General features: G+C 39.8%; 1 protein-coding gene across 2 annotated transcripts in view; it reads right to left on the reverse strand.

The window, feature by feature from the left end:
- ABCC9 (ATP binding cassette subfamily C member 9) overlaps window positions 1-12,222 on the reverse strand; it is a 70,998-nt gene that overhangs the window by 14,573 nt on the left and 44,203 nt on the right. For both annotated transcript variants that reach the window (XM_058022134.1, XM_058022135.1), the window contains 10 exons: window positions 12,048-12,128; window positions 10,994-11,131; window positions 10,291-10,416; window positions 9,516-9,612; window positions 8,316-8,563; window positions 7,257-7,405; window positions 6,414-6,483; window positions 5,452-5,609; window positions 3,304-3,396; window positions 587-689 (listed from right to left, as the gene is read on the reverse strand). In XM_058022134.1, the coding sequence (XP_057878117.1) occupies window positions 587-689; window positions 3,304-3,396; window positions 5,452-5,609; window positions 6,414-6,483; window positions 7,257-7,405; window positions 8,316-8,563; window positions 9,516-9,612; window positions 10,291-10,416; window positions 10,994-11,131; window positions 12,048-12,128 (1,263 nt within the window). The remainder of the gene's footprint in view (window positions 1-586; window positions 690-3,303; window positions 3,397-5,451; window positions 5,610-6,413; window positions 6,484-7,256; window positions 7,406-8,315; window positions 8,564-9,515; window positions 9,613-10,290; window positions 10,417-10,993; window positions 11,132-12,047; window positions 12,129-12,222) is intronic.

Below are 12,222 nucleotides of genomic sequence, written 5' to 3' on the forward strand. Positions count from 1 at the left end.
CCACAAAACCCAGGAGCCTATGTCACTGTCATTGGCTGCATTGTGCCCTGCTGCCCATTTTATTTCTGGAGTCTAGTTATGCTGTCTTTCATGATATCAAACAATAAAACCACAAACAGTATGGCCCTGCAAGGGTTTAGCTTACAGCTGTGGGATTAACCCTGCTGCTGGAGAGATACTTCAAGACCTGGGAGATCAGTGTGCCTAAAACTGCCCTGGCAGAAGGATGGCATAGTTCATAAAGCCACTGAAAAGCCATGCTCTGCCTTGAAAGTAGTTCCTGCTGTGGCAGGTCTGTGGATGCCGCACAGTAGTTTGAAGTTATGTAAATGTTTGTTCTTGCACTCCCTTCAGACGCTAGACAGCACAGCAGCAGAAGATGAGGCAGACTTGTATTTTCTTACTCCTGGCCAAGAAAGCTGAAAAAACCCTCTGGGTTTAACATAACAATCCTGATCTATTTTAAGGAGCTGTGTGTATTATCTCCTCGCGAGATTAATACTCGTTATTATCTTCTCTGCATCAGGCAAAGTCTCTGTTTGCTTCCAAGGTTTCAAAACCATGGCTGGGACAAAACTGAACGTACCGTCCTGACCTCCAGCCATCTGTTGGCAGCTGACAGAAATAAGTAGGCAATGTTGTTCGTGTCCGTCAGCTCCAGCATACGTTGTTTAAATCTGGCTTCATGCCTGCCGAGACCAAAGTTGTTACATTACAACACATTACGCACTCACACACAAAAGGGTAAAGCCTTAATTCTGCTCTGCCTTCCCTCCCCCCAGCCCAAAACTTTTTGCCCTTCTGTTTTTGCCAAAGTTTGGGTTAAAAGCTCTTCCCTAAGAACGTCCATCTGCTGCCACAGCTCCCCAGAGCCAGAGCGACACGTGGAGTCAGGATTTGGTTGACAAGCAATTCTGTTGGACTAGGGTTTGGACCAGAGACTGTCCCCTCAAAGAAATTGCAATGCCAGGGTGCTGGGACAGGTTTGGTTTCCTAGAGCTGATCCACCTTTTATAGCTGTGGATTGTAGTCCACTCCTCCCACAGATGAGTGCTGCTGTGGCCTCTCAGCTCCTCCTCACAGGTCACTAGCAAGGGCAGAGGGCTCACCCGTCAGCTTAAGTCTGATTTCAGAAGTTACCTGGCCAGCTGCAGGGCTCTTCAACAGGGGTGACATCCCTGAAGTTTCAACTAATATGGATGTAGACTGATCTGTAAATCAAACCTTTCAGCTACTCAGCTCAGCTGTTTTCTCAGCCAGTCACACTTTGCCTAAGCAACTGGGAAAGTACAATCAGGGAGAGCTAAGGATCACCTCTAAATTAGAAAAATGAGTGGTGTTACCTCCACTGCCACTTGTTCCTCTCTCCCCCACACAATGCCCATCACATTTAAAAAACAGTGCAAGGATGCCAGAGTGCTGAAGACCTGAGGTACATTTGGGAGGGCAGGAGGAAATCTCTATTGGTGCTAATGTTAAATGCATGGTGCCTTGCACAGTCAGATGGAAATAATTTTGTTTGAAATCATAGTCTATTGTCTGGTGAATACCCTCACTTGATTAAACCAGCTGAACTTCAGCAGCTCAGTGTCTGTTTATCTTCCATTTCAAAGTGTAGGGGCCCTGCTGTGAAGCACCTCTAATGTCTTTTCTTCCAGAAAATTCCTTTTTTTCCTGCTGTTTCCTGCTGATATTTTATTTCCCTCTGCACAGCTTGTAAACAGGACAAGCACCCTCCCCAGAACAACTGGTAACAGTAATGATGCGATGTGGGGAGGAACAAGGATGCACTGACTACTCTGCTCATCTGCTTTCCTGGCAGCAAAATTCCTGCTCTCCTAATGGAAAATCTGACACACTCAATCTGTGTTTTCATCCACGTTCAGCTCATCTTCTGGGCACTTTCAGACTTTTATCCTGTCAGATGACGAACAGCAAAGGTCACTGAGATTGTTCTCTGATCCAACAGTACTGCTTTGCGGTAAGTTATGTGAGGAGCTGCTCAGTTTTATCCTGGAACATACTGAACCCAAGCTGCAGAGAATGACTAACAGCACCAGCAGTAAAAAGAAACTTGCAGACAATAAATGCAGGGGACTTCAGGTTTGGTGGGCAGTGGAGCACAGGCGGGGAAATGAAATGGCTTTGATTAGCACCAGAAATCCTGAAAAACTCAATTGTTGTGGTGCCCTCAGGTGCCTTTTGCTCTCTGCCACCCAAGCCCACGTTACCTTTTTGTGTGGCAAAAAAGAGTTGAACCACTCAGAAAGTGCTAAGCTCCTTCAGCTTGTTCAGGAGATAACCTCAGGTTCGTAACCTTCCTCAGGTCATGAAAGGCCACTCTGAACCTCTTGAGAAGTACTCAGCATACATCAGCATCAGGCCCTAATGATGACTTCCAGTTTCAATACATCATTCTGTCGATGAAACTAGTTAAAGCTTGACCACTGGCTCACACTTCTACAACACAACATGCCTTACTGCAACACTGTGTGCTAACAGCTGAGGTCCTAAAGCTTAGCTTGATGTGAGGAAACAGCCTGAAGCTGATCAAATAGGTGTGGAAATGTCATTGCAGTGGGATCTGCTCTGGTTTGGAATTCTGCATAGTGCAGAATGGGTGCAAGGTGCACTTACTGGGAAAAAACCTCAAGCTGGCACTTTGACAGTCAGCACCATAATGGAGTGAACATAGGAGAGTTTGGCCTATATTTCAGGTAGTAGAGAGAAAATGTATGCATGGAAAGCTGGAAAAACTCCCTGGATCTTACAGAACTGATTTCTCAGTTTTGATTAACAAAGGGAGGTTTTACAATATTCAAATCAAGTTCTGTTCTGCTGCAGTTTTCTTGGAAACTCTCTCAAGTTGCACACTGCCTTTCAGTTGGAGAGCACCAAAATGATGTCTCCTTGCTTGGAGTGGGTTAAACACAGAACTGATTCAGGGACACTTGGATATAGCAGGGGGTTTGAAGGGGCAATGCCTCTGCCTGCTTGGCAAAATACAGCTCCCTGCTGTTCAAGTTAAGGGAATGGTTAAAATAGACTCATTAAAAATTTAAATATCATATCCTAAAAATGTAATAATCTTTAAATCTGTGCAACACCAATACCTGTGTTACTGAAAATATGCAAAATGTTTAAGAGGCAAAGCAACATGAAAAAAATTCATTAACTTTTTCCTAAATAGCTGAATAAAGTTCTTCAAATTCAATAGCTGGCCCTCAGACATGCTCCAAGGAAGCTGAACAGGCTGGCCTCACCCTCAAGCCTCCCTGTAATAATTTGTTTTACAAATTTTACCCGAATGCTCTGATGGTGGTAAGGCCTTCAGCTGTCTCAGAGAAGTGACACAGCAGAGGGAGCTGGGTGCTGTCATCAAGTTCCTGGAGGTCCCTGGAAGTACAAAAAACAACAGATGCCCATTACAATGCAAACATTTCTGTCTGTAGAAATTTTGCTGCACAGTAGACAAGAACAGATATTTTATGTATTGCACATATTCTTTTCAGGATCACACAAAATTTCTATAGTACAGAAAGACACTGGCATGGGAATATAATATTCCTTTTTTTTGGCCACAGGAGCCTTTGAATCATCTCCCTGCTGCCCTTTCCATCTATTTTTGGTCACTTTAAGCTTCTATTTGCCCCCTAGGGATAATGACATTATCATGTCTCTCCTGGATAAAAACCTGCTATCCATTTTAGATAGATCCTCATTACATTTTATTCTCACAGATTCTGATATATTAATGAAATTAAATTAAATTCAAAACCATTGATTTTAAACTTTATAGCATGTTATTTGTGACTCTTAGGTCAGGTATGTAATAGGGTCTGTTTATATATTTTATGACAATAACTGGCCTAAGAAAAAAAGCTGTATTTCCACATAAACCTGGCCTCATTTTCCATATCTGGAAGTACTACAACATGCTGAAAGTAAAGTATTTCAGATGATAGCAGATCTTCTCTTTGTGCTGTTAACATTGGTTGTAGCAGAGACAGCACTGACAGAGAAATAATATTAGTGATAAATTTCCCTAATTACTCAGCAATGACACTTCCAAGACCTGCATGGAGCAACAATATTTAAGTCCAAAAAATTCCAGTCTTTTAAAAGAGGAACATCTTCCAAACCACAGAATACAAAATTACATCTTTCTGTAACATTCTGCCATTGTCATAGCAGCCAGTTGTACAAACAGAAGAAAGTCCAGCTCATTAGAGATTAAAACTCGTTATCAAAAGCCTAAAAATTTTGCCCACTGTATTAGATAGGCTAGGAGAAAAAACTGCTTGATGTTGCTGAATGTTGCAGAGTGCAGAACTGAATTTGCTGCTGATGTTTTGATGATAAATATCTTTCAAATTTATGATGGAAAATACACAGAAGTTTTTGAAAGATGTAATGGAAAATAAAACAAAGAGTCAAAGTGCTGCAAGAAATATTGTAAATATTTGCATTTCTAAAAATTATTGAGGCTTATATGCCTGCAAAGGACTGCATGCAAGTGAGTTACAAACACTAGCTGAAGCTATTCCTTCGTCCTACATTTCCCAAGACTAATTTTAGGGAAATAAATGGGATGTTTTCATTTTTATTGTCCATCAAAAGAATACAAGTCACATCTCAAGTGATTTTAAAAAGTTTAATTTAACAGAATAATTTGAGAGTGAAAACCAGGTCTCCTGATTTGTCAGCCACCTTGAGATCTGGTGTACTACCACACCCAGCTTCATTTTGGAGGTTTGGTAGGGCAAGAACAAGGTTTCTGAAAAATCTCAGAGAAATTAAGCAACTTATTTCAGATTTAAACATTTCTGCTTTGTGAATTCTCATTACAGAGTTTTCTTCTAAATAAATCTTGGAAGATTTTGTCTGATAACAAAAGACTAAGGGATTGAATTTAAGAAAATCTGGCTTCCTGAAGATGTTTTATGAAATTATAGAATAAATTTAGCATCAGAAGCATGACTCTCATTTTACTGAAAAAACTGTACTCTTTACACCCAGCCAAGTCACCCTGAATATGGAACACTCTACAGTGGAAATGACTTTCTGTGGAGTTTTTTTCCCCCCAATATGAAGGAAAAACCATGATTGATGCTAATCCAGGGAAATATTTTCTGTTCTCTACTAACACTCAAATGTCAAGGAGGAGTTTTGACCAGATGCAAGCTCAGCTGATAAACAAACTTCATGTTCATCTCACTCTAGAGCCAAACAAATGCATTCAGTTGGTGTTACTTCTCCAGATACCCCATTTGTAGCCAGGTCAGTTGGAAATATTCCCCAGTGCATGTCTCAAATTCATGCATCAAGATCAAAAGCAGGATGCCATGGCCATTTCCCTCTTTTTTAGCTCCTACAACCTCACATTCCATCACAGTTCTTATGTAGAATATTTCATGGAGGAAACTTTCAGGACGGTTCTTTAATACGTACTTGGAGGCAACCCTGAAGTATTTCTGGATGAAATAAAATGCTATGCCCAGGGGCACAAGGGCCACGAGGAACCATGGAGTGGCATAGGAGATCATCCCAATGGCTGACAGGCACAGCAAGGTGGATCTGGTCAGAGACTCCAGTGTGGGAGGGATGTGCTAGAGGGAAGTGAAAAACATCCATGAAGAAAAAAATCCTGGTAGCACCACTATACACCTTTTCCTATCAGAAAAGTGACATAATACCACTAGATACTCATTGATGTTCTCCCAATATCAAGAGTCTTTCCGTTTCTGTGGGTCTCATAGCCAAATGTACAGGAGTTAAAAAATGAGTCAGTAGGTTTTTGTTTTCTAAAGGTCAGAGTTTTAAAGATCATGGGGAAATAGGAACCATTTCCACCTCATTTATATATCAGGCAAGGAAGAGAAAATTGTTCTTGATATGCCAGATATTTAGAGAAGTAGAATGCTCTGTCTCGGAGTCTCATAATTTTTATTCCATATTTCCATCAACCTTACCTTCAGGATTATTGTTCATCCAAAAATTTTAATGCACATTCATAGTGAAAGCTCTTCTCCCTGGATGCTTTAAATCCACAAGTTCTGCCAGCCATGGTGGAACATTTATTTCTCAAACCTACTCCCATATATTCAAAGCTGTTATATTTTACTGTCTTTCCTGTTTCAAGTCCAAAATCTGATGTTTTCTTAATCCAGATCTTCCAACAGAATCAACCACTCTGCATATGAAGAAATGAAGAGCCACCACCTCCCACTATGTTTATTTTAAAGGTTACTTGCCCTCATTACTACAAATGTACTTTTTGAGTGTCCCTATTATCATTCCCAGAGCCTGGTTTTGCTATGCCCTTCTCTACTGAATATTTTAGTACATCATCTTATTCAGATCTACGTGGAAATTTGCAGAGTCAGGATAATAGAATGTACTGCTACATCTACCTGATCAATGATATTTGTGTCAGCAGAGAAGCGATTCAGAATTAGCCCCAGCGGAGTCATGTCGAAGAACCTGTTGGACAAATTAAAACCAAAAAGTAACCTGTAGAGGAATTCCAGGTTTGGAATTTAAAGTCCAGTCAGACAGAACACAGAGCTGTGTACAGCCATTGTCTAAAACAAAGCAATAAATATGAATAACATGCCAGATCATCTTATCTGCATCTTGACTGTCTAAATGCTTCTTTTGGCACTTTCCCCTGAAAAAAAATTGTCTCCTCTTCCACAAACCAGCTCTCTTGTGTCCTGATCTTTCCTTCTTGCTCCATCAGGATTTAACATCTCTTCCAAAGATCACAGCCTGTTCTTGGCTGCTGCTCAGCCTCCTTCTTATGGGCACTAACCCCAGATGTTTCATGGAAGTACTGTGATAAATTCATTTGTTATTCAGGCATCCTTTGGCCATTCTGCTGCCTGTGAGACCCTGGGTATTGTGCACAGAAGAAGCCTTGGTGCCCACATGGTTTGACACCATGGCCATTGCTCAGAGCTGGAGCTGTGCACTGGAGCCTGAACTGCCCTCAGAGCTGTCCTTGAGCCCCCAGCCCTGAAGGGGTGCCAGCTTTCTGAAAATTTCAGCCAGATAGAAAACAGGGGCAAAATTTCACATGTTCTCTCATGGAATGTTTCCCCCTCCGCCATGGTTATCTCACTAATTATTTTCTCTTTCTGATGCCTTGAAGGAAACAGGTCAAATTCAAGAGCTTTTCCTGGGAGTACCCTTGCAGCTGCAAAGAGGACAGGTTTAGACCACGTAGCTTTCCAGGGACATCATTTTTGCTGTACCTGATTGGTCCAAGGATGATCTTGTTGAGGAGATTGTGATGCAGGTTCTTGGCTGCTGTGAGGCCCATCCACTCCACAGTCAGGGATGTGATGAGGCAAAGGACAATCCCAGCTCCAGAGAGGATGCTGAAGACAGCTACATGAGAAGTCTAATGGAATGACAAATACATCAATACTAGAAAGAAACACCCTCTTTTCTTTTCTGCTAGGAAGTTCCCAAGGTACCTGGTGCCCATCAGCTACTATATCCGATCTCTTGTATTAGATAATTATATATCATCTTTGAGAAATAAAAGAAATATGATGGAACTGCAGTGATGGAACTGCAATTCACTAAGTCCACATAATTAGAAGTCCTGGCAGGCCTAAGATCCCTCACTCTATTCTACCCCTCAAGACCTCGAAATGGTAGCTCTTAGAGCTGTGAAGACTGATTATGTGGACAAAAAGAAAGGATTGTTAGCCAAGAAACAGGGAAACCGAGTAGAACCTCTCAAGAATTAAGGCATTTGAGAGATGTTGGAAAGTTCCACTTTAGTAAGTTCAAGCATTATGAAATTCACAGGGCAAATCCTAAACTGATCTGCCAGGGTTATAGCACATTTAAACCTTCTGAAAGTCTAGTAGATCTAGAGATATTGTACTTGAGTCAAGTTTACAGCTATAAGCAGATTGTGCTTTAGCAGAACAATTGAAGACTTCCATTATTATTTTTCTGGCAGGAAAAAACTACTTGACAGCCAGTACTTAGGAAAGTGGGGTCATTGACTTAGAAGACCAGTTGTAAAATCCAGATGGAAAAGTTTAGTATAAGGCTCCTTACTTTGAAAGGTCAGTTATTTTTCTACCCTCAAATATTATTCTGTTTGAGTTCTAAATTGTCAAAATTATTGATAAAATTTGAATTGCCTTATTTTAACATTAAGAATCCATTCATCCTGTATAATAATCTACTGGTGATTTCAATCCAGCTGGCTTCTAGATGAAAAGCAAAAAATTACTTTAGAACATGTTTTTTTTTCATTTTTTTCCCCTGTCAGGCTCCAATATCTGGCTCACCTTCTGTTTGCTCTTATCCTCATCAGCATTCCTGGCTTCGTTTGCATTGTCCATGGATGTCCATGTAGCAAGCCAGTAATCTATGGCCACAATAACTGAGTGTTTCAACAGCTTGGAGAAAATCATCAGAAAGAGCAAGAAAAATCCTCCAGAGGTTAGATATCTCCAACAGGTTTTCCATGGCATCTTTGTCCTGAGCCTCAAGACAGTTGACATGTTATCATCTTCATCTTCTTCCTCTTCCTCCTCTGTGACTCAGATATTTGATCAAGTTAGCATGGATTCAATAATAACTATACCTTTTTTTCCTGGATTTGTTGGGCATTTTTTCTTCTGCTTTGACTTTAAATTTTAAAGCCAAAATTCAATTTGTCACTTAAGAACAGCAAACACTTCAGACATATTTTCATAAGACTTCCCCTGCGCTCTTTAGCTATTCTATAGTTTGCCAGTCTTTGACTTGTCACAGTTTTGTTAAGAAAAAGTTTTTATAAACCAAATCTTCACTACTTATTGTTTGGAGCAGAGACCAGGCCTTTCCCAACCTGTTCATCAGCTTTTATTATATAGTCAGAAGAGCAATTTGGAAGATTTTAGAAAACCCTCCAAACTTTTCCATCCAGACTCTTCATCATCTGTTTGCCTGAACAAGTTCAATTTTCTCTTCAGTCAATAGTACTAAAATGATAACTGATCACGTGCTATTGAAACACAAATGGTGGAAGATTTCTGCTATGGAAAAAATATATTTCAGAGATGTATAAACACAAAATGTTTTTTTTTATTGCAGATAATAAGAATATATATCTCACAGCCCTGCAGGAGGGAAATTTCCCCAAGGAAAGGAAATGTTCACATGCTCTTAACAGCTACCACATTTTTTTTCCTTTACAATTTTTAATATTGTTTTAATGTTGTTTTTAATGTACTTCTACCTCATCCCACAATAACTCCAGGCACTGTGAGTTAGCAAAGACATTAACTTGTTTTGACACATCCTTATCTCTGCATGATGTTTAGGGAAATATATGGAGAATCCCTTGAACAAGTCCTATTGTAAACAGGTCAAAATGTTGGACTTTCCACTATCAATACCAAGTGTCATCAATAGAGTTACACTTTGCTGCTAAGAACTGCCAGCTATTAAAGTGCAAAGGCAATGAAAAATGGTATTAAATAAAGTGAAATTGTAAAACAAACCTTCATCTTCATCTTCCAGTTGTGACTTGGATTCTCTGGGATACATGGCCCTTCTAAGGGTTTTTCTCTCAAGAGTTGTCTGGTCAGCTTCCATATCCTTGAATAATTAGGTTATTATTATTATTATTATTATTATTAGTAGTAGTAGTAGTAGTAGTAGTAGTAGTAGTAGTAGTAGTAGTAGTATTTACTAATAATAGATTTTATTCATTTGAAAGATCATTTATTAATTTGAGAGCTTAGATGTTCAACAATCATAGTAGTACTTGCAGTAATCTCAAAGAGACTTTATATGGATCATTTAACTTACAGAATGGAAAAAACACAGTACTTTTCAATTTAAATTTCAGAGAATTCAACTTTGCCCACTTCTTTCCCTCTCTCTGCCATTCTTTCATTCCCTCTCTTCTGGAATGGAAAAAAACTTCAAAAATAGTCTTTAGAGAATCCTAAATGTTCATGGCAATAACAGAATAAAAGGATAAGAGATACTATAGGAAGTTTCTGGGTCCAACCCTTGCCCTACCAAAGGATCAGTTGTGCACCACATTTCCAAGGGTTTCTTGGCTAAGATGTGCTTACAAACCTTCCATGATGGATATAACACACACTTCGTGGACAATCTATTCCAGCCCCTAAAACTCCTTACAGGTCATGTGCTTTTGCCCTAAAGTCAAGTTGAAAATGTGCTTCAGGCATGGTTTGGGTTTCTTTGAAATTGAATGACAAATATTTCTTTGCAGAAAAGTCATCCTTGCCTAAATGCTCTATTTACCTTTTCCAACTCTTGATCTTGGCGATTCATCAGAGTTTTCCAATGTTCATATAGCTCAACATCCTTGTTTTGGATATCCTTTAGTGTCCCTTCTCTAAGCACCATTCCATCCTTCATTGCTATGATCTAGGGGAGAAAGCACCCAGCACTCAGCAACACAGATACCATAATCACTGACCTGGATCCTACAAGATAGGTCTCACCATCAGTGACAACACCATTATGCAAATTTCTGTCTTTGCTTTATTCAATATTTTATTAATAACTTCTTAAGTTTGCTGGCACAGCTCATAAACTGAAACTTGTATAAGTAATGCTTTCCTGCACATCAGACAGGAAAAAGCATTGAAAAGAAGGGATAGACAGTTGCAATTAAAACAAAATTCTCCAGGCCTTTTAATGAACAAAAAACTTAAACAATGTAAAAATAAAATAGTTCTTCCACTATAAAATCTGTGTTAGTTGAAGTGGCAGTTAGCCACACGGCATACAGAATTAAGAAGGGACTGTGTTGCAGAGAAAAGCAATAATCCCATTAAATGTTATGATGTTAACTTCAGGAATTGCCGAGACTGCTTAGAGTTGCAAGCCTCTGAATAAAACTTCAACTCTGCTGGGAATTTTTCAATTTTTCAATAACATCCTGATCCCTGCTTCTGGCAATAATCCTTAGCAAATTTTCCCCTGGTACCTCTTCTCTTACCCAGTCAGCATGTGGCAGATATTGTAATTTATGTGTCACCAGAACAAGAGTCCTCTTGTCCTCTTGCAGAAACTTCAAAATCCCTTCCTGCATTAAGTGATCACTTAAGTGAATGTCCAGTGCAGAGAATGGGTCATCCTGCAACCACATCAAATTGAAAAATATTAGAACAGGATACAAAAGTGAGGTTTTCCCCTAAAATAGTATTTTTAAACTAGGAAGCATCTGTCTTTATTGATGTTTCATTTCTCTCTAGTGACTAGGGCCAAGTCAGAGGGCTGTAAGCTGGAATCCACTGTTCTTCAGTTCACAGCAATGGACTCAGTTTCATTTCTTGTGTCTGGCTGTGTGTAGTGCTGGTGCCCCACTGACAGAGTGGAGGAACACCAGAACTGAAATTTCCCATCCAAATTTGAAAATGCCAGGATCCAAAGCCAAACTTGGGCCCAATTTTGGGGTGAAACTGGCACAGGAAAATTAAAGCAGAGTTAGCAACTCTTCTCATTTCCTCCAAACTAAACTACGTATGTGCTTGGTCTTTACAGTGAGTGAGTGTGGCTGGAAATAAGGCAACATTCAGATAAGGATATCAATATGTAAACACTTTTTCTTCAAGAAGTCTCTCCTTAATTTTGAAGAGGCTCAAACAGCCTCTTCATGAACCTCCTGAAATTCCTAATGTGCCTTGAAAGTAATATCAGAGAAGGGAAAGGCTGTCCAACTCCACAGGACTCTGCAGGAGAGTGTTGAGCCCTCAGACTGTTCATTATGGCTCCTTATCATTAATCCTGCTGATTTCTGTGGGACTCTCCTGATAGCAGGTCACCACTGAGAGCAAGAAGGAGTTAAGACAATCTGTTCCACTCTTCCAGTGTACATCTGTGCAGAAATTCCCACCTTCATCAGTCTCCCAGGATGTTTTGATGCTGCCTCTCTATAGCTTGGTTTTGGAGTTGAATACAGGTCCCCATAGGTCTTCTAAATATAAACTAAATATATGTAATTACAGTTTTTTATAACTTTGCATGCTCCATGTGAAAAAGAAAAACCTTACCAAGAAGACAATGTTGGTGTTCTGGTAGAGTGCTCGAGCTACACAGATTCTCTGTCGTTGGCCTCCACTTAAATTAATCCCCTAATGATTCAAATGGATCAGAAATAGGCATCTTTGAATAAACATTATGACAGGCCTTTGGAAATGTGATTTTTTATAATGATAGGATTTATAG

The sequence above is a fragment of the Melospiza georgiana genome, chromosome 4 (genome assembly GCF_028018845.1).
Source record: "Melospiza georgiana isolate bMelGeo1 chromosome 4, bMelGeo1.pri, whole genome shotgun sequence".
In the NCBI taxonomy this organism is placed as follows: Eukaryota; Metazoa; Chordata; class Aves; order Passeriformes; family Passerellidae; genus Melospiza; species Melospiza georgiana.